This window comes from Centruroides vittatus, unplaced genomic scaffold (assembly GCF_030686945.1).
Source record: "Centruroides vittatus isolate TY-2023 unplaced genomic scaffold, ASM3068694v2 contig_963, whole genome shotgun sequence".
Lineage (NCBI taxonomy): Eukaryota > Metazoa > Arthropoda > Arachnida > Scorpiones > Buthidae > Centruroides > Centruroides vittatus.
Genome location: NW_027122639.1, coordinates 134,357 through 160,067, shown reverse-complemented (window position 1 = coordinate 160,067; position 25,711 = coordinate 134,357). Strand labels below are relative to the sequence as shown.

Sequence of the window (25,711 nt, the reverse complement as noted above, 5' to 3'; positions counted from 1 at the left end):
TGGTCTCAAAAAATCTTTCTATCAGAATAAATAATTCTGTCACTATACCTGAAATTCAACATACACTACAACAACAGTATCAATTAATCTTTTAAATTAAAATACTTATATTACTCAGCTTTTCTTTCATTTTGTTTTATCTTACATAACAATTTATACCTATATAAACAGTTTTCTTTTGATAATTAAAATATTTCATCTTGAATGAAATAGGATATTTGTAATACAATAAAACTATAAAAATGGATTCACCAAAAAGACTGGTCAAACTACAAATTATTTAATTCTTAAATATATTTTCTTTATTAATGTAAAATGCTCATACTTAACTAATAAGCTTTTTTACAAAAAACGTTTATCTATAATGAACTCTTTCCTTCCTAATGCCCATAAAAAATCATTTTAATAAAACAAAGTTAATAAATAATTTTTGGATACTTAAAATATTATTAATTTATTAAATACAAATACATTTAGTAGTTATATTATGAAGAATCTGTTTTCATTATAACAGAGAGATCAGTAAAAGCAAATATGATAAATAGTAAAAATTGACTTTTGAACATTGAATTAATTTAATAAATCAGTCTTTCACTTGGCATAATTTAATCAAATCAGGTTTTATCTATTTTATTTGAAAATAAATAAAAATGTCCTAGTTTTAACTTTATAAAAAAACAGTAGATCATCAATTATATTACCATACGTTTATATAAATCACTTATAAATTAAACTATTATACTGCTAAAAAACTTTTCTATTTTTTGTATAAAAATTTTATAAATTAAAAAAAAAATAATCATCTTATAATAAATAAATCTTATAATACAATTTTGCTTATTGATTGTCTGTTTGTAATTCCATTTTATATTGAAAATTTCACATTTCTTTCAATGAAATAATTAAACTAATACACATTTAAAATCAATATAAGCAATAAGCAATTATCTAAATCTAATTTACAAGATAGCTAATTTCTATTGCAATTTAATTGATAATTTTAAAACCAGACATGAAAATGTTACATTTTTAATAAAATAGCATTGTTTTATGGTGTGTTGATTTGCTTAACCAAATATGTTTAAAGAATAAAGTTAATATAATTAACTGTTTTAAAAATAATTATTCCAACTGAAATTATCCTAAAAAGTTAACATATTTTATAAGTAGATTAGGAAGAAAAACTAATTAGGTTCATTGATCTTTATTTAAAATCATGGCTAAATAAAGATTAACAAGTCATTCAAATATCAAGTTTTATGTTTCTGTTGCCATGTGGTTGAATATTTTATGATATGTCAGATTCTCAAAGGACAAAGTCCTATACAAAGAATATATATATTATATATGTCCTACAAACATTTTTATTTACTTAAGGTCATAATTAGATTCATAAAAGTATATGACATTTACTACATATCTGTATGTATTGAAAATAAAAAGATTACATTATAGAAAAGAATTTAAACTGGATTTGCTCAATTATTAATTCATTCCAAATTATAATGCAAAATATTAAATAAATCAAACCAATTAAAATCACTAGATTTAAATTTACATAAATTAAATTTGTTTCCATTTCAATGATAATTAAATTTTATTAAAAAATGTCTATTCTTAATGAACAAATCAGCAATTTTGAATCTTTCCATTCATACTTATTTGTTTCAAAACTACATTTCTCATACAATGTAGTAAAATTTAACTATTTTAAATTTGATGAATTGTGTTATATAAAAAAAGGACATTCATTTGTATGTAAAATAGAAATATTATATATTTTCAATAAGACATACGTCTAGCATACAAAACACTGATCGGCAAGTTGGACATGGACAGGAACTGCTTAGCCATGTCTCTGGACGGTTCTGATCCTGTCTACTAGCAAACCATCTTCCCATGCACCATACACACCACATAGGTCTACAATAACATTGCTGACAATTTCCAGCATCTGCATGATCACATAACTTTTGAAGTTTAACATTAGCAGGAGTTAACATACAACCAATACAAGGTTCCACATCCTAATTAAAAAAATTAATATATAAATAAATAATTTTGCAAATACAAATGCAAATACAAACATCAAAACATGATAGTTATATATTAAAGCCAAATAATATCAGGCTATATTACTACTACTGTTATTAATTAAATGCTAAGTAATATGGCACTAGAGACAGGCATTAAATGCCATTTCTTGCTAAACTTAATAATTATAATTAAATTAATATTTTACTAATTAATTTAAATTTCTGGAAAAAGAAAATTGTTATATCTAGATTAAAAAGTTCTGGAAGCAGTAATCAGATGAAGTTCGAGTAGTGTAACTGGCAACACAACAGCACAGTAAGCGAGAGTTGAAGGTTTGAGTCCCACTTCAGGCTAATTCTTTTCTTCCAGAATCTTCTGAATTAATTATTAAAATATTAATTTATTGTATATCCCAGCATATAAGACGACTGGGCATATAAGACAACCCCTGACTTTTACAGTTAAAATATAGAGTTTGGGATATACTAGCCATATACTACTACTCTTCAAAAGCACACAAAATAAAAGTAAAAAAAAAATCAGATTTGATTTCAATATGGTAATTTTAATTCAAATGCTTATGACATGCAGGTACTTAGCAGGTAAACTATCACTTATAAACATAAGGCTGTTTGTCATCAAACAAGAAAAATTTGGTGGAAAAACACATTCATGATAATCGCTATCATCAATCGCGAGCATCTTTTTTGCTATCAATTCTTTTCTCCCAATAATTTGTTTTTTATTTCAAGAAAAAGATCGATTCTAGCCTGATTTTGAAGTGAGATGTCGCAACATACCGGCCTGCCCTTGTATCCTATTACCATACCTCCTTCTCTGCCTCTCAGATCTCGCACATGCGCATCTGTGCCACATCACTGCAGTCTTCAGGAGCGAGATCTGAGAGGCAGAGAAAGAGTGTGAGGATCTGAAGCACTGGCCCTCAATATGTCTTGTTACTTCATAACGTAACAGCATCACATTAACCTTTTTTCAACTAACTGTCAACTTTTACACCTGAGAGCAAAACATCTGTTCGGTTCTCAGGCACTAAAATGACGCTTTCTCATCACCTCTTGACCAAAGTTTCTGATTTCATTCACCTAAAGAAAAATAAGACTTCCAAAGTTCGTCAGTTGCTGCCTGGATTTAGACTTGCCAAGGTCCCTAACTTCGTAGTATGTTCTTTTTCTGTGTGTGTGTGGGTGAATTTTTGTCTTTGGATTAAATCTGCCGTCTATTGGATTAATCACCACCTAAGTGGACTAAGTTCACCATTCCCCTCACCAAATCGACTAACCAGTCAACCAACTATTTCTTATTAACTTTAATAATTACAGTTTAATGTTCAGCATTAATAAAAGTTACAAAAATGATTAATTTACTGTATTTTTGTTATTTCTTACTCCTGTTTTTAGGTATTCGGTATTCGGCCGAATAGTGATTAAATATTTGGTATTCGGCCGAATAGTGATTTAAATATTCGGTATTAGGCCGAATACCGGGTAGTAACCGAATATTCGTTACATCACTATTAAAAAGTTGTCTTATATGCCAGAATATATGGTAATTATAATTATTAAATTTAGAAGAGATGGCACCTAACACCTTGCCTTTAGGGTAAAATTACTTAGTCCTTAATAATAGTAGTAACATAACCTGATATAATTTGACAATCATTTGGCTTCAAACAATATAAATATTAATTATTATTATGTTCAACTTTATTATAATTTTGAAACTTAATTTAAGTTCAGAAATTTCTTATCTTGAATACAGATAGTCCCTTACTTGTGAACATTTGAGTTACAAACTGGTACATATGGACAAAGTTGTCCTCAAGTTCAAAGTTAACGTGTAAGGATAGTTCACATGTCTGCTGAATGGTGGCAACAGGAGCAAGAGTAGCATAGTGGTAAACAATAGCTCTCTCTCACTGTACCCACATGGTCTCATTTGAATGTGTGTTGTGCACTCTCCAGAAAACTTTGCAATTGTTTTCAGAAGTTTTTTCCCTTATAAGCATTCTAAGATATTTAGTGTTGAGTGGTGATGCGACTGGTAATGCCAAGAAATGCCAGGCCATCACGATGGAGACAAAAGTAGACATTATAAAAAGAATGGAGCATGATGAGATGGCTGATGTTGATTGCTCATACCAGATGAATCGTTCTACCATTGGTCCAATCCTCAAGAACACAGATAAGATCATGGAACATGTGAAAAGTTCAGTGCCTATGCACTCTACTGTTATTAGTAGCAAATGTGAAAAAGTGATTGAAGAATTTGAAAAACTTTTGAGCATTTAGATGAAAGATTGTCATCAGAAGAGCAAGCCGCTAAGCCTAATGCTTATTGAAGAAGGCTTTAAAATGTTTTTAAGACATAAAGACAAAATATGGAGAAGCTGCAGATGTGACTGTTACTGATGGTTTAACCACTTCAAGGCACATAAAAAGACTCCATAATGTAAAGGTGACTGGAGAGGTGGCAAGTGCAGATAAAATAACAGCCCAGGAGTTCCCTGCCACACTTAAGGAAATCATCAAAGAAGGCAAGTTTTCACCTCAGCAAATATTTAGTGTTGACAAAATAAGCCTTTATTGAAAGATGCCAGACCAAACCTACATCATTAAAGAAGAGAAGTCTATACCTGGCTTCAAACCTACAGGAGATATGAAGCTGAAGCCATTGTTAGTGTATAATTCTGAAAACCCAACAGCCCTGAAAAATACAGGTAAGGTCTCACTTGTTGTGTAGAAGAGTAACTCAAAAGCCTGGGTCACTCTTGCTATGTTTCAAGAATGATTTTATCACAATTTCATTCCCAAGGTAAAGAGATACTTCTGGGATAAGAAATTCCCTTTAACATTCTCTTCCTTTTAGATAATATACCGGGACATCCTTCTTTCCTGGATGATTTTCATCCACATGTGAATATAGTTTTCCTGCCACCCAACACTACCTCCCTTCTTCAGCTAATGGACTAGGGGGCATTGCAACCTTCAAGAAATATCTCCATTGCACATTTCATCAGACACTGCTAAAGGCAACTGAGGGTGATTCTGGGATAACATTGTGTGAATTTTGGAAGAGCTTCACTATCCATAATGCCATAAAGAACATTGATGCTTCATAGTGTAAACTTACCACTTCCACCATGAACAGAGTTTGGAAGAAACTGTGTCCCATATTTGTCCATGACTCTCCTAGTTTTGTGAAGCTACAGGCAGAAGAACAAAATGTAGTTGACAACTTAGTGAGCATCAACGAGAAGCTTGACCTTGATCTCAAGGAACAGGACTTTCATGAATATTTTGCTGTACACCACCAGGAGCAGACAAATGAAGACCTCATGGAACTGGAAAACCAAAGGAAGAAGGAAGAAAAAGAAGTGGAAATGGAACCAGCACTGAAGCATTTCCAGGCCAAGATGACGACACAGGCATTTCAGATGATTGAAGACACTGTTGGCTCTTTGAATCACAGAACCCTAAATATAGAACAGTATACCAGGGGTATACAGCAGCTGTCCACAATGCACTTCATTGCTACCAGGACATATATGATGAGATAAAGGCGGCCACCACCCAGACATCCTTAGACCAGTTCTTTAAGAGGGTGGATGATGAGTCTTGTCATGACCCTGAACCAGTGCCATTGACATCATGTGTTAGAGCATCGATGCCAAAATCTTCTCACCTTCCCTCTGATGTTGACATCCCATCATCACCTAGTGCTGATGACTCATCTCCTGTTATTGATGCACCATTGTCTCCCATTTCTGATGCTCTACCATCACCCACTGCCTCCTCCACTTCTACTCATTAACTAACTTGTTTCACCTCATCACAGAAAGCCAGTCCATAGATGCCAGCTGTGTCATCTTATTAAAAATCTTATTTTTGTTACTATAAACTTTATTTCATGTACTTAAAGGTTGTTCAAAGCACATTAAAAAACCACTGAAAACTATTGTTTATATCAGTACATCTGAAAGCAGAGCTGGTTGTAATCAAAACACACGTCCCAGTACAGACATCCAAACAAATGCATTTACAAACAGCCAATTGGAACGGACCTGTTCATAAGTAGGACTATCTGTACTTAAATAATACATTTTTGGGCTGCAGTTTTCAAATTGCAGACCTACAGATTCCCACTGTCCACCCTTCCTTAGTCTCAGGAATGGTTAGATACATAAAAATCGAGACCAGATATGGAAAGTTCATATGTAGTTAATGCCTGATTAACTACATATGAACTCCCAGTCTAGACTAGAAATCGTGATTTTTTTAAATTAAAAATTTCAGCCTGACATTGTGATGATGTCACAACAAGTAATTACACATTTAACTTATGTTAAATAGTCATACTGAATAAGTCATGTTTATAATAAAATTTTTGCATGCTGTGATATTTATCAGAGCAAATGATTTATTAAAATAATTTCAAATGTGTTTGAAAGAGAATATTAATTTTGTGGGATAGTGTGCTTTTTATATATAAAGATATGTAAAAAGCACACTAATTCATAAAATTAAAGAATACTTGCAGAAACAACCTCCATAAATGCAGACAAAATTATGTACAAAAATACAAATGTTACTCAATAATAATAAAAACCACTTTTAACAAGTTATTCTAGCTGTACAAGATATACAATTGTTAATTTCCTACAAAGTAACCATAACATTCATCTTGGTCTAAATTTCATTAATGTTGGATTTAAAATCTTGCTATTTTCTTAAAAACATTTTATTATTATTATTATTGCATAATTATATAGATTGATGGAAAGATGAGCATTTTACCACAAACAGTAATATTTGCAAAATGCTAAAAATCAATGGCCAGAAATAATTGTGTTTTCATCTGCAAAAAGTTGCAGAAAATACATAAAGTTATCAGATTTCAGGTTTGCTAAGATAAAATTACATTATAAACTTCTACATCATTTGAAATTTAAAAAAAACTTGTCTAATAATAAATTTATATGAATATAATGTTATTTTGCTTCAAAAATTTGTAAACTTCTAAATCTTGATTTTGACAGTTTTTAGCAGTAATTGTTAACATTTTGATGATAAATCCAAACTTCAAAAATAAACAAAAATTTTATGAAGATAATTCATTCAAAATTATCAATTTGATGCTAACTTTTTTAATCAAAAACAATTTTTTTAACATGATCACTTTTGAAACAAAATTAAAAAACATTGCTATTTTTTAAATTACTCAAAACAGGTTGAGAAATCATAATCCATAATATGAGAGCATTTATGCTAGTAGATTTAAAATTTTTCATTTCTAAATCTAAATAAAAAATAAATTATTTATTTTATAACATAAATAAAAAAAAATTCAATTGTTAATTAAATCTTAAATTTAAAATAAACTTACCTCATCATCAGTATAAGAGTATTTGGGATTTCCAGAAACATATGTGTAAAAAACATCTAAAAAACGATCAGTCAATGTATGTTGTATTATGATACCTTGAGCATTTTGTACTGGTGCCTGTAATTTTTCCCGTAAACTACTATATTCTTGAGAATTTACCCTAATAAACATAAAAAAAGAACATAAATTGATTGAAATATTTAACTCCAGAACACACACAACTTCTGTAAATTTTGATATTATTTGAGAAATGAGCAATGTAAATTTAAAGTTTTGCTTAAAATTTAAGAAAGTCTAATAAAGAAAATGCATGCAATAGAAACCAAAGCCTAAATTTTTAGAAACAAAACTATGCTGGATTTTTCAGGCTAGTTTTTGATTAAATTCTTAAACCAATTTTTACTTAAAGACAAGTGTCCCTATTTTGTAAAAGTATATATGATTTAAACAGACATGTATAAATGGAATTATATATTTTGAAAATTTAAATGACCAAAAATGTTTCCATTAAATAAACAAAAGGTTTATTTCCTTTCTGTTGAAAAGTTTTTGTGGTCTTTATTTTGTTGTAATTTATACAGCAGTTTAATATAATTTCATTTTTGAACTTAATTAATGTAGAAACAAGAAGAAAAGATCAATTTATAGCAAGAATTAAGTGTGTTAGATACATTATCAGTTATACTGTACTATCTGGATCTCCAGGAAACACTATTATAAATTTGATAAAAGTAAGACATTTTCTAAAAGCAAAATTTCCTTACTGGTTGATATTAGAGATGGAGAGGATGATGATACTATACTCCAAGGATGTGTCATGAAGATGAACACTATAAAAAACCTATTAACCAAGACACCCAAGAGTGTGGGATCAACAAAGCTTAAGAAGGCTTTGTTGATCCCACACTCTTCTTGTAGTAACAATAATTGAGGTAAAAAGAACTTATAAGAGTGGTACATGTCTGACAGTTCTGGCATCCATGTTTAAGATGCCAAAGTTGAAAATGTGCACCATTCTCAAGAACAAGGAAGCAATAAAAGCAGCAAATGTGGCTAAAGGTGTGACAATGTTGGTCTCTAGGATATTGCATGCTATTGAGATGGAGAAACTCCTCCTAGTATGGATAAATAAGAAGGAATTGGCTGATATCATCATCTCTGAAAGGATTATTTGTGAGAAAGCTAAGCAAGCTGCATAATGGCCTTAAGAAATGAGTACAGTAAATGCAATTTTCACTTTATTATTTACAGCATTTAAAAACATGCTATGTTTACCTTAAATTATGCATATTTGCTATTTAAGTTTATCAAAAGGATATTGTTTAAGATATGGAATGGATTAATTCACTTTCCATTATTTCTAATGAGGAAAAATGATATGAACTTCGAACAATTCAGAGTTCAAATGGACTCCTGAAATGAATTAAAGTACAAAACACTGCTGAACTTTTATATTGATTAAATGAATGCAACTTACAAGGAATTTCATTTTGTTGCTATCAATGTGAATCATCATCATTCATCATACTTTATGAAACAGTAACCTGTTAAAGTTCAGAGTTAGTCCATTTTTACTGACTCCAACTCCACAGCCCAGGCAAGAGGCACTGATATTGATGTAGTAGGATACAATTAACCAAAACCAAGATAACAACAACTAAAAGGGTTTGGGAACAATCTTAGTTGTTATTCAAACCAATAAAAAGATCCATAGCCAAATAAATATACATCTAAATTATCCTGAATTATTTTAATTACAGTACTTAAAATTTATAAATAATTAATTTTATTTATTTCAGAAAGTAAATAATTAAACAGATATCAATTACAAATCAGAATTTTTAACCAGTTGTCAAAACTGATGAAAAAATATAAAGTTTTTGATAATGTATAAAGTTCAAAATTAAATACAGTATATTTGTGTAGTCAAGATTTTTCAGTTAGATTTGTTCTATCTACAACTCTTCACATAAGTTAGCTTAATTATTGATATTGCTCTAGTCAGATTCAATAGTCAGCTCTCAATAGAATAAACCTAGTTAGAACAACATTGTAAACAAGTGTAGAATATGTGTCTACATTTGTTCTATATATCTATTCATTCAAACAAATTTATCAGCTTTAGATAGAAGTTAAGCTTAGTTCACACTGAGTGCGATTCACTGGCGAAAGCAAAAAACAAAGCGAATAACATGTCAGACATGATGTCATTTCCGGTGAATTTTACCATTTAGCGAATTAATTTAAAGTTCAGAATCGTCAAGCTTTCTCACTAGCGAAAAAGTTTTGCCACCAATTGTATTCCCGCTAGTTGTCATGTGATTCTTGTTGTTTTCGAGATGGCTACAGAAACTTTCTCACGCAGTAGAGTAGATGTTGTAATTATGGATTTTTAATATTTCTCTCACCCAGCATTGTTTTCTTTTTGACACATCTTTCTTTCTTGATAAATAAACAAACGTGGTTGATGACAGAATACCGGAAGCGGCCATTTTGTTTTTCGAGATGACGTTTTCTTTACTTGCAAATGATTGACTGCTTAAGATTTGCAATGGCTTTTTGCTTTTGGTTGTAAGGTCAATTTCGCTAAGCGAATAAAACTCGTTTTTCACTTTTCTCATTCGCTTTCACTATTCGCTCAGTGTGAACTAAGCTTAACTTGAGATTCTTTATTCCACTTACAAAAATGCAATAAACAGTTCTTTTAAAAGTATCTAATACAGAAAGTACTCAATAACAATATACTTTAAGATATGAAAAAATTCAGTAATTGTTTGACTATATTCTGAAGGCCAAATTTATGCCAAAAGTACAGAAATTTTCAGTATAGTTGTGGTTGCCAACTTTCTTGTATAAAAAAGACACAGACGTTGTACAATGGAGATAACAAACTGAGTCAGTTATGAATTATGAATATTTGCTTACTAACTGTAAATATAAAACATTCAGTAGACAAGTATATGTGTAATACATGTCATGTACTCTAAGTGTAGTATATGTACTTTTTTAGACTAGTATCATTTAAGGAAGCAAAGTTTAAAATTTTATTTTAAAGTGTTCAAGTGATATAACAGAAATGGTAAAGCAAATCAAATTGTTGGATTATTCACAGATTACATTTTAAGACATAATTTTAATTATTTATAACTTTAAAAAATATTCATTAATATTATAAATCAGACATGGGCAAATGGGGCTCAGAGAGCCACATGTGGCTCTTTTTGAGTTACATGTGGCTCTTGCTGAAAGTATTAATTTCTGCTTTTTATTATCATCTTTATAATTTTATTTCCACAATTTTGTGAAAATATGTTTATTAAAAAAATTCAGTATTTGTTTTATATTATATAATAATCAACGTACTCTATCCTTCCCAGCCTTACCATACTATCTGCTTTGACAGTACAGAACTGCACCTCTCATGCATTTTGCAACCTACATTTTGGCTCCCACTGAACTCTTGCTTGCCCACCCTGTTATAAATGTTCCCTGTTGTAATCATTTTAGCATCAAACTCTCAGCTGACTCTCACCAGGCTAGCAGCCTTCTGCACTCAAAAACTGAATTATAGCATGCTGGTCAAACTTGAATGAAGTATGAATGGTAAAAGTAATCTTTCTCTGGATATCACATGCTCATGGTGCCACGAAACATAACAATACTAGTACACTGGTAGTTGGCATTGCAACCTGTGCACTGCATGGCATCATGGGATTGTCTGACACACCAAACATCGGCTGAACATGTTTCCATTGAATCAACCATATACTGTATACATTGTCTTGTTTTATATTAGACATATAACAGATATATTAGCCTGTGTGTTTATATAATTATAATCTACAGTAGGGATGAGCAACACGACAGCCCGTTAAACATGTTTATGCGGCCCGCCAAGCATTTCAAAATTGAATTTATTTTATCGACTTTCTCCCATATATTGTTATAAAATTAATTATAATAAAATGGTAGTACATACTAAACCGAAACAATTTTTTGTGACGAGTTACTCACTTGTCGGTGACAATTCGGATCATGGAGGAGTTTATTGCTATTCGCTTGTACTCCGAAAGACAGGAAAGTGATCGCTAGGCGACCGAAGAGTTGGCCTTATAGAAGACGGCTGTACGTGAGAGGGGCAGTAGAGTGTCTTCCGGGAAGACTTTGATGGGAAGCTGGCTCCTATTCAGGCATCATCGGCAAGGAGGAAACCCGGAAAAACTCCTAGCTGCCAGCCCGTCCGAGCGGGGCGTGAACCCACGATCGAACTCCAGTGTTTAGGATCTGATCTCCGCAGCTATAAGCGGAGACGGAGTCCACTCGGCCACTGGTGGGCCACTTGTCGGCGACTTCTTCAAAGATGCAATACGAACGTGCCGCGTCTGCGCGATTTTTTGTGACGAGATACACACTTGTCGGCGACTTGTTTAAACATGCAATACGAACGCGCCGCGTCTGTGCTTGTTTGTGTTTGCTTCTGTCACACAATCAGTCAGACTGATAAGCTGTTAACTAGCAATTTTAGAAATTCTTGTGTTTCTTGAAAGGCGTAAGTGCAATATTATTGTCAAAAAAAGTAATATCAGAGTTTTTTGTATTCAAAATTAAGTTTTCTACAAATTTTTTTCACTTTCAAATTTTTAATCCATAATAGCATGTCGGAAAAGCAAACAAAAAAACGGAAGGTTGCGGATGAGCACAGGCATTTCCAAGAAAAGTGGAAATTTGATTATTTTTTCACTTTCGTCAAAGATAAAGCTGTATGCTTAATATGCTCAGAGACTGTGTCGACATTAAAAGAATATAACATAAAAAGGCATTACGATACAAAACATGAACAACATTATAAAAACTTAACAGGACAACTCCGAATAGATAAGTTTAATCAAATGGAGAAAAACTTGGGAAACCAACAGGCTATTTTATCAAATATGGCAGTAAAGGCTAGTTTTGTTGTCAGTCAAATACTGGAAAAAAAAAATGAAACCCTTTGCGGATGGAGAGATGATAAAAGCATGTCTGACTGCTGTTGCAGAAATAGCATTTCCTGATAAAATAAATATTATTTCAAACATTAGTTTATCACGATTCACCATTGCAAGGAGAATTGAAGACTTGTCCGAGAACATAGCAACAACGCTTCGTGAACGCATTGCAAAATTCGAATACTGTTCTTTGGCACTTGATGAGAGTTGCGATATTAGCGATCAGCACAACTGGCTATATTTTTACGTGGTATTGACACCAAATTTAATATTACCGAAGAATTGTGTTCACTGATTCCAATGCAAGGGACTACAACCGGCAAAGACCTGTACGATGAACTAAAGTCTTGTTGGAAAATTTTTCAATTTCATTAGAAAAGATTATTGGTATATTGACAGATGGAGCATGAGCAATGTCAAGCATGGCGGTAGGAGTATCGGGAAGGCTATTTCAAGACATTAAGAAAGTCACAGGAAGGGAAATATTCGTTAACCACTGCATCATTCACCAGGAAAATTGTGTGCGTGAAAAGATTGAGTTTGCCAAATGTCACAGTACCAATAATTAAACTAATCAATTTTATAAAGTCACGCGCGTTAAATCACCGTGAATTTAAAGAATTCCTGAAAGATTTAGAAACTGAATATGGCGACGTGGTTTTTAATACCGAAGTACGTTGGCTTAGTAGAGGTGCAATGCTAAAAAGAGTATACAACTTAAAAAGCGAAATACAATTGTTCTTGGATATGAAGGGATATGCCTTTCCTCATTTTGGTAATAAAGAATGGATGTGTGATTTTGGGTTTCTTATCGACATGACTCAGCATCTGAAAGATCTTAATGTGGAACTTCAAGGCAAAGAACAGTTTATTCACAATTTGTATGATAAAATTCAGGGCTTTGAGCACAAATTAAAATTGTGGAAACAGCGTCTTTGCAGAATAATGTGTCTCACTTTCCACATTTAGAAAAAGAAAATGTTACTACTTCTCAAAAATACGCACAATATATAGACATTTTAATCAATGAATTTCAATTACGATTCCAAATGTTCAAAGCTGAGAAGACAGCGGTTTCCATGAAAATGTTTTCCTCGCCATTTAATATCGATGTGGATACAGTTCCCGAAGACTTTCAAATGGAAGTGATTGACATGCAGAATAATACCGATTTAAAAAATGTATTTTTCTCAGTAAACATTGAAAATTTTTATAAATCTTATGTGAGCCCTGAGAAATTTCCGCTTTTGACGAAAAATGCAAAGCAACTGATGTCTCTGTTCGAAAGTACGTATGTTTGCAAACAATTATTTTCAGCCATGAAATTAATCAAAAATGACCACCGATCAAGACTGAGTGATGCACGATTAGAAAGCTGCGTACGTGTAGCTTACCTCATCAATTCTGGCTGATATTGATCAGCTTGTATTGAAAAAACAGTGCCAAATTTCTCATTAAAAATTTCAAGTAAATTTGTTTTTCTGTTCTTTTATTGTTTGTTTTTATTTTGCATTAAAATTTGTATATGAAATCTTTACTTTTTTTAAATTTTATATTTTTTTATTCTAATGTTTATTATAAATAAAGTTTTGTAAATTATTAATAAGTGTTACTTTATGTGCGGCCCCGCCAAAAAATTTTAAAATTTAAAATTGGCCCGTTGATTAAAAAGGTTGCTCACCCCTGATCTACAGCATATTTAAAAGTTTTTTTTTAATATGTATGAAATAATTCAAGTATTAAACTTATAAACTTGGCAAAAATCAAAAATTTACTATTTTAATTACATAACTAATATCAAGAATCATCTTAAGCTGGCATCAACGTAGCAGGATCTTTTAAGACTCCAGATGTTTTAATTTTGAGATTATATGATGATATACTATCATTGCTAGAATTGTCCTAGGGTTAGTTAACTTTAAATCTACAGAATTACCCTCATGAGTGTTAATCTGAGTGTTGCATGAGTGTTGCATGAGTGTTGCATCAGTGTTGCATGAGTGTTCATAGGAAAACTACCAGGTAAGTTCACTGGCCGATTTTATGTGGTGAAAATTTATTCTTTAGTTTAGCAAAGAATCAAGATGTTCAATATCAGTTCAGATTCCTTTGTGGAAAATATTTATTTGGACTATTTAGACAAGGTTTATCCTAGTATTGGCAAAATACTTTCAAAACAAAACAATATAACACCATTGTCTACAGACTGTAAATTTCAAAAAGGCAATTTTGATTTAAAAAGTTAGTTTAACATTAGTTGTTTTATAAAGTAAAATTCACTTCACTCTGACATCATAATTAATCATTTCTCATCATTATATATTATAATATATTTTAATACATATATTAAAATATTGGGATAGTATCTAACAAATCTGCTATAGTCAATCAAGTCTGCTTAAGAGAAAACCCTCAGGATCCTTGAGATATGTTTCTTTATCTGGACTGTTGCGAATATGAAGTAACAAGTTCATCGAGAAAGTTGTCAGTGATATTCAATTCTCTTTACTTTTTCATGTCTTAGGAACTCTATATGACAAATAATACACTTGAAAATGTTAAAATTCATTATTGAATAACTTTACTTACATATTGGTTTCATTCTTATAGCTTCAATTTTATTATTCTATCAAATAATCAATAAATATAGTATATTTATCAGTCGTATTATTTTTGCTTATTCCCAGAAATACATAGGAAGCCTAGCTAAAAAGATGGTAAATATCCTTTGCTGTAAAATTTCTGAATGCTCTCTAATGAGATAAACATACTGTAATAAGTACAGCACCACCTTAAAGTAAGATTGTGTGACCTCCAAAATCTGTTTAATAATCATTTGTATATTCTCATCTCAAGGGGAATAAGACAAGAAATGTCATCCAAAAAAATAAATATATTTGCATATAGCACTTAGTGCAAGTAAATTAATGCCATTGATTCAAGATTAATTTATCTGATGTGTTAACTTAGCACATTTAGAGTTTCCATAATGGCAGACTTGTTTTGTCAAAAGTTAAAATATGTACAAAAGTCAAAAATCCCACCAAATGCAGTGTTATTCATTTTCTCTAAATGAGATAAAAGTTTGTTCTATAGAAATTCATAAACAAATCATAGAAGTGTATCGTGATTACATTATGAATGAAGCAAGTGTGAGAAATTGGTGTTTAATGTTTAATCAAGGAAGATAATGAGCAACCATACACTATCACAGTTACTCAAACTGTGCTTCAGAAATTTGGGTGGGACATTTTTGTCCACCTACCACACAGTTCTGGCCTGACTCATAGTGACTTTCATTTCTTTCCCAAGTTAAAAATTTTTTAGGTGTATTTGGGATGTTTTGGAACAGATGAGAAGTGAAAGAAGCTGTCAATATCTGGCTAAGAACTGGCAGTGCAAATCTATGACATAGAAATTGAAAAACTAGCATTGCACTACAATGAAAAATGCTTTAATCATAATGGTGACTATGTAGAAAAGTAACTAGTCTTGTACTAATTACTTAATAAAACTTTTTCATAGCTTTACTGATTTTTCCTTTTTTATAGCCAAACATTCTTCATTTTCTGGATGCCTCTTGTACATGTTATCTGTGCTGTTTGTTCATATATGGTATATGTTATAATATTTTAATGTTTTTAATATGAAACTGCTTTATATGTATGTCCAATAAAACATGTTCATTGTGATTCTGTAAGAAAGCTATGCATCTGTTTATCAGAAAACTGCCCAATGAAAGATTTCACAAAATCTGAACAAATATCATATGGGACATTCCAATTTTCAATGCCAACTAAGCACTGATCTCAGCGTTTGTTAAAAGTTATTTCTTTTTTCACTATTGTCAATGCTGACTCAACAAACTCAGCACTCAACAGATATGCTGACTGCTACTTTCCAATGAATTATGGGTAATTAGTGAGGAAAATTTGAATGAAATCCATCTTCTGAGAATGGAATTATGGGAACTAAGAACTCTGTACTCAAAGTTGGAATGTCGTTGATGATGTCAAATTGTTGGTTTCAACACTCAACCATGTTGAAAATTGAAATGTCCTGATACTGTAGTGGTGGGTGCTCAAACTTCTTGACTGATGGGCCAAATTGCACATAAGTCATAGGTAAGTGGGTTCACAAACATTTTGTACATTCCATATATAAAGAGAACATCTGTAGTTTAAAATGTTGCCAAATATTATTAGTAGCATTTGGTATTGAAATGGAATATTTCAACTATGTTCAGATTTCTCGTTTTTTGTTCTACAGCAAAATGTACTTTTTTTTACTTATACACCTTTTCATAGATTGCATCACACACACACAAGTGAGTGAACAAAAAAAAAATTGTTAATTTTTCCAAGTAATTTTTAAAAAATGTGATCATGTAGCATAATAAAAAAATAACTAAATAGAGAAAAAAACATTCATTATTTCTTTCACCAAAAATTATGACTATAATTATTAGCAAATGTAAAAAAAAATTACAAAAATTGATTGTGCAATTTTGTTTACAGTGAACATTTCTCACAATTATTAAATTTAATATTTTCTGAAACTCCTTTGCTTTCAATAATGGCCAGATATTGTTTTGGCATTGACGATACCAACAAAGATTTGGGTTAGTTGTTTCCCCAAACATTATATGAGTTCCTTCATTTCTGCCTTGTTTTTTTAGTCTCCTATTTGAAATCAGGTTTTCCATGTTGCTCCATAAATTTTCAATTGGATTGGCATCTAGTGACTGAGGACACCAATCTAACTTATTAATATCATTACATCAAAAATAATCTATAACAATCTTTGATGTATATTTGGAATCACTGTCTTGTCTAAAAACTAAGTTATTTTCTATAATATTACAAAATTTAATAATATAATAATTAAACTAAAAAGTAAGGCGATCACAAGAACAGATGACTTCAACGTCTGTTACACACATGTCCGGTCTAAAAAGTGGTGACCTTTCTCTCCTCTCTTCCCTGTCCAAGCTCTTCCTTCCCCTTCATGATCCCTCAGTTCTCCGAATTCTTGACCATCGCAGATGTGGAGTTAATGGGGAGGAGTACTAATGAATAGCAGATTTTAAACTCTGCTTACACCCCCCTTCTTAGCCTTGTCATCACCCCTGTGATGATACAATTTTATATTGGTAAGGTGAGCTATCTTTTTAGTTCCATTTTCTATTCTATACATCACATTTTTAGGAATGTTGTCGTAGTATATTATTTTATCGATACGATACGGTCCTTTAATGTTCGGATGTTTTCCCCTCATACCACTCTGAACTAAAATCCAGGATCCAACTTTAATATTTACCAATGGTCCTGCATGCTTCCTATCATAATATTTTTTGATAGATTCTCTATATTTCTTTCGTTGTTCTTCAGTACACTCCTTTTCATACGATTGTAAATCTATAATTCCAAATTCGCTGTCAGCTTCCAGCTTAACAACTGTTCGTTGCCATTTGAATAATGGAGAGCAACCTAAAAAAGAGTTGTAGCTTCGGTTTTCGTGGCAAACTGCAGCATCCAAGCAATTTTTCCACCTGCCTTTGAAATCTGGATAACAATTAAGGAATTTCTTGAGATCCTGTATCTTTCTCTGATACACTCCGTTTCCGGCTGAATGATAAGGTGATGTGGTTTTTAATGTGATATTCCTGTCTCTGGCCCATTGCTTGAAACTGTCCGATTTAAAGGTAGATCCGCAATCGCTGATGATAGTACTTACATTATTGAATAATGGTAAATTATCCAAGTAACGGATGACACTACGCACATCCTTCTTCATAGCTTTAGCATAAGTTATCCGTGTAGCTTCGTCTATGACCACTAGAAATGATTTAGTCAGTCTTACCCCTTCACTGCGTTTCTGAAACTCCGCAAAATCAATGTGTACCGTATTGAAGGGTATTTTCGATTGTGGGGGCAAATAGAGTTGGTCTTGACGGGGTCGGTATTTAAACTTGACGGATTGACATATCGGACAGGTCTGCAAGTAACGTTGGATACTTTGTCTCATGTTAGGCCACCAGAACCGTGCCCTTAACTTGTAATAAGTCCTCCAAAACCCATCATGACCCCCACTGTCCGGATCATCATGATACCGCTTCATAATGCTGTTTTGAATATTTTTCGGGACAATCAACCAGCCATTCTTGGTCTTTTGCCACTTGTGTTTGTTGATTTGGTGGACTGGCATCGATTTCACGCGGGGACACAATCTGGAGATGGCATCTGCGTCTGTTAATTTTTTCCAGTGCGATGGTTAATTTTCATATCATAGGTTTGTAAAAAGACTTGCCACCGGCCTAACCTTCCTTTTGGTTCTTTTAATCCCATTAAAAAGGTAAGTGCTTGGTGATCGGTATGCACGGTGAATTTTCTTCCCTCCAAGAAACTTTGAAAATATTTAATTGCCTTGATCACGGCCAAGCACTCCTTTTCAGTTGTGCTGTAGTCAACCTCCGCTGATGTAAAAGTATATGATTGATATCCTATAACTCGTAGTTGTCTTCCTCGCATCTCATCGGTGTCCCGCTGATATAATATAGAGCCGCTGCCATAATGGGAAGCATCGGTACAAAGCTCGAAGTTCAGCCTCCAATCAGGAGTTTGTAATATAGGATTCGATGTAATTCTTTGAATCAATTCTTGATATGCTTGCTCACATTCTGTCGTCCACTTGAAGGGAATGTCTTTCTGTTTAAGTTGATCTAAAGGTCGAACAATAGCGGCATAATTTGGAATAAATGCACCGAAGTGTCCAGTCAGTCCCGTGAAACACCCTTACCGTGTGAAGATCATGGGGCTGAGGCATATTACGAACTTTTTCGATCGACTCTGTTGCCGTAGTTTTGCTAAAACCGTCTATAACTCTTCCCAAGAATTTAATTTTATTTACATTAAATTCTGATTTATTTAGGTTTATAACAAAGTTCGCGTTGTATAACCTCTCTAATACTTGATATGTGAGCTCCACATTACTTATTTCATTGTCAGCCCCTGTGCTTATATCGTCGATATAATTCCGAACTTTTTCATTTTCCAACAGATCCCCCAGTACCTTATTCATAACTTTTTGAAATAACGCCGGAGAATTTTTCCAACCTTGAGGCAAACGAGTATACTGATAATGTCCAAATGGGGTGACAAATGCCGTATACTTCCGAGTCTCCTCACTAATTCCAATCTGCCAAAATCCATCTTTTAAGTCCAATTTTGTAAAATATTTGCATCCTTTGAATCCATTGATAATATCGTCTATTAAGGGAAAGGGATAAGGATCCAATTCAGTCACTTCGTTGATTTTCATATAATTGTGAGCCAATCTGTAATTGCCATTCCCTTTGGGAAGAACAACACAAGGAGAAGCGTAAGGAGATGATGTTTCTTCTATTATGCCTTGTGCTAAGAAGTCTTTTATTTTAGTCCTTAACCACTGATATTTGTCACGAGACAACCGATAGGGTTTACATTTGATCACTTTCGTATCTGTTATATTAAAATCGACAGTGAACTTATAGGGGGTCTGGTATAATCAGGTTGATCGATGCCCGGAAAATGCCGCAAAAATTTCTGTAATATAATTCTGTCGGTTTTAACTAATAAAACTTCCCGCTTACCAAAATTCCAGCAGAGGTTAAGTTTTCCCAATGTGTGAATCCCTAACAAAAGATCGTAGTCCATTTCCTTAACGATAATTGCTTCTATGAGTTGGGTATGGTCTCTAAACTTTATAGTAGCCAAAACATCCTCCCTGTATACAGTAAGTGCTCCATTAAATGATTTTAAGACTGTATGTATAGGATGGGATTCTAGTTTGCATTTATCTACCAATTTTGGACTAATAAGGTTGACCGTGGATCCTGGATCTAGAAAAACTGAGCAATACACGTTGTTCACTTCCATTGAGAATATTCTAGGATCATTATGATCTGTGACTAGACAATGATCCGATTTTGTCAGAGGGATCGGTAAACCCTTCCTTACTCGTTTTTTGGACCATTATCAATTTCATTCACTGAGGTAAAACTTCGGTTACCATGAATATTATTATTCCTTCTTTCGATTTTCTTCGGTACCGAGTTTTTTGTAGGTACCAATTTGCTCAATCCGACACGTAAGTTTTCTTTGTCGTTTAAATTGTGTTGAAGAAGAATAGCTTGCATATCTGCCGGTAGTCCACGTATTACCATGGTGATAAAGCTTTGTTCCCCAATATCCGGATATGCAAGTTGGATACGCCGTTGTTTTTCAAAATAATATTCCAATAGTGAACCACCACGATATTCCCACATATCTGCTAATATGGAAAGTTGGATCCGATTCTGTCCGAACGCACTAAGAAAAGAGTTTTTCCATTCCTCCCAATTATCACTGACCTTATCTAATACTCGAGAATTGTACCATTTCACGGCAATTCCTTCCAAATAATTTCGAAGGTTACGGATCTTTTGTTCGTCTGTAATCCAATTGTGAGATGCACACGCGTGTTCGTATGAAATTATCCAAACACGCGCTTCCTCCGATTTTCCATCATATTTTTCTATGTTGATCATATCACGAGATGAGTTTAATGACATTTTTTCAATGGTTTGCCGAAAAGAGTTCATAATCTTCAACGTCTCGGCTTGTTGGTTCATGTACAGCTTTTGCAACTGAACCATCTGTGCCAACACATCCGACTTCGGGTCAGACGAACTGTTCGAGGCAACCGGTTGTATTAAAGTTTTGTTAAGATAGAGCTCACCTTCTGTCTCCGATAATGAAATAGATAGTGTTCGATAATTCGTCATTGTCCGGATAGCAGTTTGGAAAACCGACGAGGTCGAAATTACGGGATGATTTTCGATTCCTTGAAATTCTTGGTTAATTTCCGTCCATTCGTCTTCCCCTTCTAGTTGATATCGGGAGATAATGTAGGAGTCTTCGGTCTTCTGAACCAAAAATTTGAAAAGCATGATTCTACTATATAAATAGAGCTGTGTACTGAAATCCTGTCGACTGCGCCAATTTGTAATATTACAAAATTTAATAATATAATAATTAAACTAAAAAGTAAGGCAATCACAAGAACAGATGACTTCAATGTCTGTTACATTTTCTAACCTCATTTTGCAAACTAATTCCTCTATACTTTCCTTGAGAATGTTTTAGTAGTCTTGTATCTTCATTCTTCCATCAGTAAATACTAATTTGCCAACTCCTTTTGCACTGAAACACTTCCAAATCATACTTATCCTCACTATGTTTAACAGATGGAACAGCTGCTCCAAACAGATTAAATTTTTTCTCATATGACCAAATAACATGGTTCTAAAAGCAGATGGTCTACCTTAAGTGTGGTGAAAAAAGGAAAAGCAATTAAACTCTGTGCTAACTCTAAAGCCAATTGTAATAATGATGGGAGTGAAGAAAGAAGACTATTTAAACACACTCAAGAAATTTATTTTTGTTACATTATTATATAATATAACAAATAATATTGTTATATTATTTATTATATTATATTAGTAGACAATAATATAACAAAAATAGTATACAATAAGGACACAGAGGCAAATGAATTAACACTCAAGAAAAATTTGGAGGAGTTAATTTGTAAAATGGAGTCAATGCCAAAGCAATGTCTGGTCATAATTGAAAGTAAAGGGGGTCCCACAAGTAGAGTAAATTTAATTATGAGAAATGTTTATTGCATAAGTAAAATTGTATGATCAATTTCTTTGCAACATTTTTCTCATTATTTTACATTTCAATTTTTTTTCTTACATTTTGTGTGTGTAAGTAAAAAACAAATAATACTTCTAGTCACATTATATTGGAGAGAAAGGTTAAATAAACTTCAAGGTTATTTGAAATGTGAAGATAAAAGGTAAATTTTAGCATAACATAATTATAATAAAATCAAATCTTATCAGTGCTATGTATTAATAAATAATGGTAGTTTTTATTTTATTATTTTTTTATAGAAAATGTTTAATAATTATCTTTAATATTTACATTTATTAAATACTTTAACATAAAATAATAAATTAGAATACATACCAAATAGAAAATGGTTTTATTCTATTCTGATGTGTTTTCACTTCTATTTTTAAAAACTGAATACCAGTTGTACTTGAATGAGATATTGCAAATTCTGTACTTTGAGAGAGAGTAAGGATACATTCATTCTGTTGTGCTATTTTCAATGTATATGGTGTAATTTGAATTATCCAAGTATCTGTTACAACGATACGATTGAGACTCTGACGACCACTGACAAATTTGTCAACACGCCGATATTCTGTATTAATTTCTGTTGCAATGTCATTCCAAACTCTTCCACTTTTCTCCAAATTTCTTACAACTGGATGATATTTCCAATTATTTTGTGACCAATACAATGCAACTACACATGCTGTTACAGGTAGTAGAACTGAAAAAGTAAATGCTATTTGCCATCCAATATTAGACCAAGCTAATTGTAATACAGATGGATGATCTGTAAAACAATAGATTCCAGCAAAATAACCTAAAAATTATATAAGTTTATTAAACAAAGGCAAATAAGCCAGAAAAAAAATTAAAATGTTGTATAGAGAAATTAAAACTTAACTTAAAGTCTAAAAATAAAACTGAATTTAAACATCATAGATCTATTATTTAAGTTACGTAAAATCTAAATACATTTAATTTTATATCATTAAAAAATGTATCAAACAAATGTATTAACAATAAAGAAGAATTATCATTATCAGTAGCCTGGCAAAAGCGGTCTTTGATACATTATAACAGGGGTGACCAACAAGTCAATCGCAATCGACTGGTCGATCGCAGAGCCAATTTTGGTCGATCGCTAGCGATGTCTCGACTTAATGCAGTGGTTTCCAACCTGTGGGGCGCGCCCCCTAGGGGGCCGCGAGACTGTTGCAAGGGGGGCATGCAGCTGTTTCCAAAATATCATTTTCGAATACAAACCAAAAAAGTTGAATAGGTGTCAAAAAAATGAATCAGCAAAAAGTATAGCTAATCCACAATCCTCGCCGCAAATTTTTCGGGTACAAATGCTAAAACATCCATCCATACTCTTGCTGGAACGAAAACATCTCGCTTTCGCGTTTGGAGCCGAGCGCCGGCGGGGCGAGGAAACAAAAGACAAGCACTCGGAACATCCCGGGTATTCTCGTGCTTACTCGCGCCAAACTTCAGTAAACAGAAGCATCTGTTTTTTTTTCTGTTGTCTATGAACAGAATTAGTTCGTTAGTAGTGCTTGCGATAACCACGTTGATATATAGAATGAAACACTTCGCTTTGGTAACTTCTAAATTAATATTGAGGTAAATTTCATAACTGTTATAATAGTACATTATTTTTAGTACATTTAAAATTATTATTTCTTATAATAAATAATTATTTTTTTATGTATATTTTTACATAATATTGTATATTATTTTGTAGCCCATTAAATAAATTATAATATCAGTTGAGTATTTATGAAATTAGATTGTTAGAAAAATTAAGGGAACGCAACAATTTTTTTTTAAGGGGGGCGCAGGTACAAAAAGGTTGGAAACCACTGACTTAATGTATTATATTTGTAACCGAACGCAACTGTATGCATGCAGTTATGACTCGACTCATAAGCAGTGAGTGCACTTCGTACTGAAACACAGTGTATAAACATAGTATGTATTTCACACTCCCCCTCCCCACTTAGACTATGCCTATGACAACAAGTCGATCGCAACACATTTTTACGATAAAAAGTAGATCTTATGTGCACAAAAGTTGGCAACCCCTGCATTATAACATAAAGCTAGTAACACAGTCTTCATCAACTGCGCATGCGCAGAATGACAAAGACGGTGCATGTTCCCGTAGAACTTTCGGAATTCATTTTTTAAAAAGATTCTTGCCATCGAATAATTTGTCCATTGTCTGTTCACCTGAAGAAGAACCTGAGGTTTGAAAACGTTAGTGAAGCAAGAAATATAGCGAAATTAGCACTGTTCAGTTTGAGTAGAAGCAAGTCAAATAACAAGAGCTCACTTTGTACACATCCAGTAGTTTATCCCGACTTCACTCGACACTTTGTGTAAAGCTATAAAGTTTTAAAATGTTTTCTATCTTTGCAAATTATACACTATTAATCTATATTTATTACATTCCTTAGCCAAGAAAAAGAAAGTTCTGTAAAATTTACTTTCAGAAAGAAGAAACTATATTGATTACCATATTTCTGAATTTACACAGTGTATATGAGCATGCTCTTATGTTTTCCAGCTTGTTTTGGCTTACACTGCTGTGTCAATGTAAATTAAATGTAAATGTATCAATACAATAAACATTATTAAAAATAAAATACCAAAACAAAAAATGCTTCCAATGCTATAAAAGTTGTGTTAAAAATAGCAAATTTTTTAGGCACTTTGCACAATGTAGTGCATATTTTGCCCCCATCTATATGACCACATTCTTACACAAGCTGAAATACAGTACATAATCTCTAATGATTTGCAGAAAGCTTATAGGCTTACATTTCTGATATTCTTCTGGCCTTAATCAGACAAAGTAAGATAGCAAACGAACTCACATTTTAGACAAAGACATTGTAATGACGAGGTTAATCGAAAGAAAGGTCGATTTAAAACGTTCATTTGGATAATATCAGACAAAATTCTCAATTAAATGGTAGCATTACACATTTCTATAATAGAAATAATTGCGTGAAATTTTAAATTTCAAATTATTTAAATGCTTTAACAGATTTTATCTTCTCGGCTTTTACTTTCTAATGTAAGATCAAAGAACTTTCTCAGTTAAAACTTGTTTGATTTAGGCATATGTATTTTCAAGGTTAAAGAGTTTTTTCACATTATAAATACATATGAAAAGTTGTAAAATTTATAGACATATTTAAATGAATATACGAATAAAATACAAATTGATAATAAACAAAAACTTACCAAGGGGTAGAAGAGAATGTATGATAATTGTTAATGTAGATCTACATATATGATATTCAACAAACTTTACATTCTCATTAGTGTTGATACACTCAATTAAATGATTAACCGTCAGTCCCGCTGTAATGAATTCAGTCGGAGGAGCTACTATACAAAAACAGAATAACACATAGGTAATTGAGAAAAGAACTAATTCCGAATATAAAGTCATTTTTTTCTGTAAACTACACGGTAAATGTCACCATGGTTACAATAACAACGCCGATGACCTAAATGACAACGACACCTATCGACAAAATAAAGTTAATCTTACGAATTTATAACATA

The 25,711-nt window shown here is 32.3% G+C and overlaps 1 protein-coding gene across 1 annotated transcript; it reads right to left on the bottom strand.

The window, feature by feature from the left end:
- Window positions 1-656: 656 nt before the first annotated feature.
- Window positions 657-25,651, bottom strand: LOC136985373 (E3 ubiquitin-protein ligase TM129). The gene is made up of 4 exons (XM_067282644.1): window positions 25,385-25,651; window positions 22,481-22,949; window positions 7,441-7,600; window positions 657-2,027 (listed from the first exon to the last, which is right to left on the bottom strand). Exons 1-4 carry the CDS (start codon window positions 25,593-25,595, stop codon window positions 1,773-1,775), a joined length of 1,095 nt encoding a protein of 364 aa, XP_067138745.1. The 5' UTR covers window positions 25,596-25,651; the 3' UTR covers window positions 657-1,772.
- Between the last annotated feature and the right edge of the window lie 60 nt (window positions 25,652-25,711).

What these genes read in the sequence shown, in the direction of transcription:
- LOC136985373 (XM_067282644.1), bottom strand. Translation starts at nt 25,595, where the DNA reads ATGACTTTATATTCGGAATTAGTTCTTTTCTCAATTACCTATGTGTTA. An exon ending in ACATTCTCTTCTACCCCTTG is followed by an intron (nt 22,950 to 25,384) that starts GTAAGTTTTTGT and finishes TATAATTTTTAG; the next exon opens with GTTATTTTGCTGGAATCTAT. An exon ending in ATAAAACCATTTTCTATTTG is followed by an intron (nt 7,601 to 22,480) that starts GTATGTATTCTA and finishes TATGTTTATTAG; the next exon opens with GGTAAATTCTCAAGAATATA.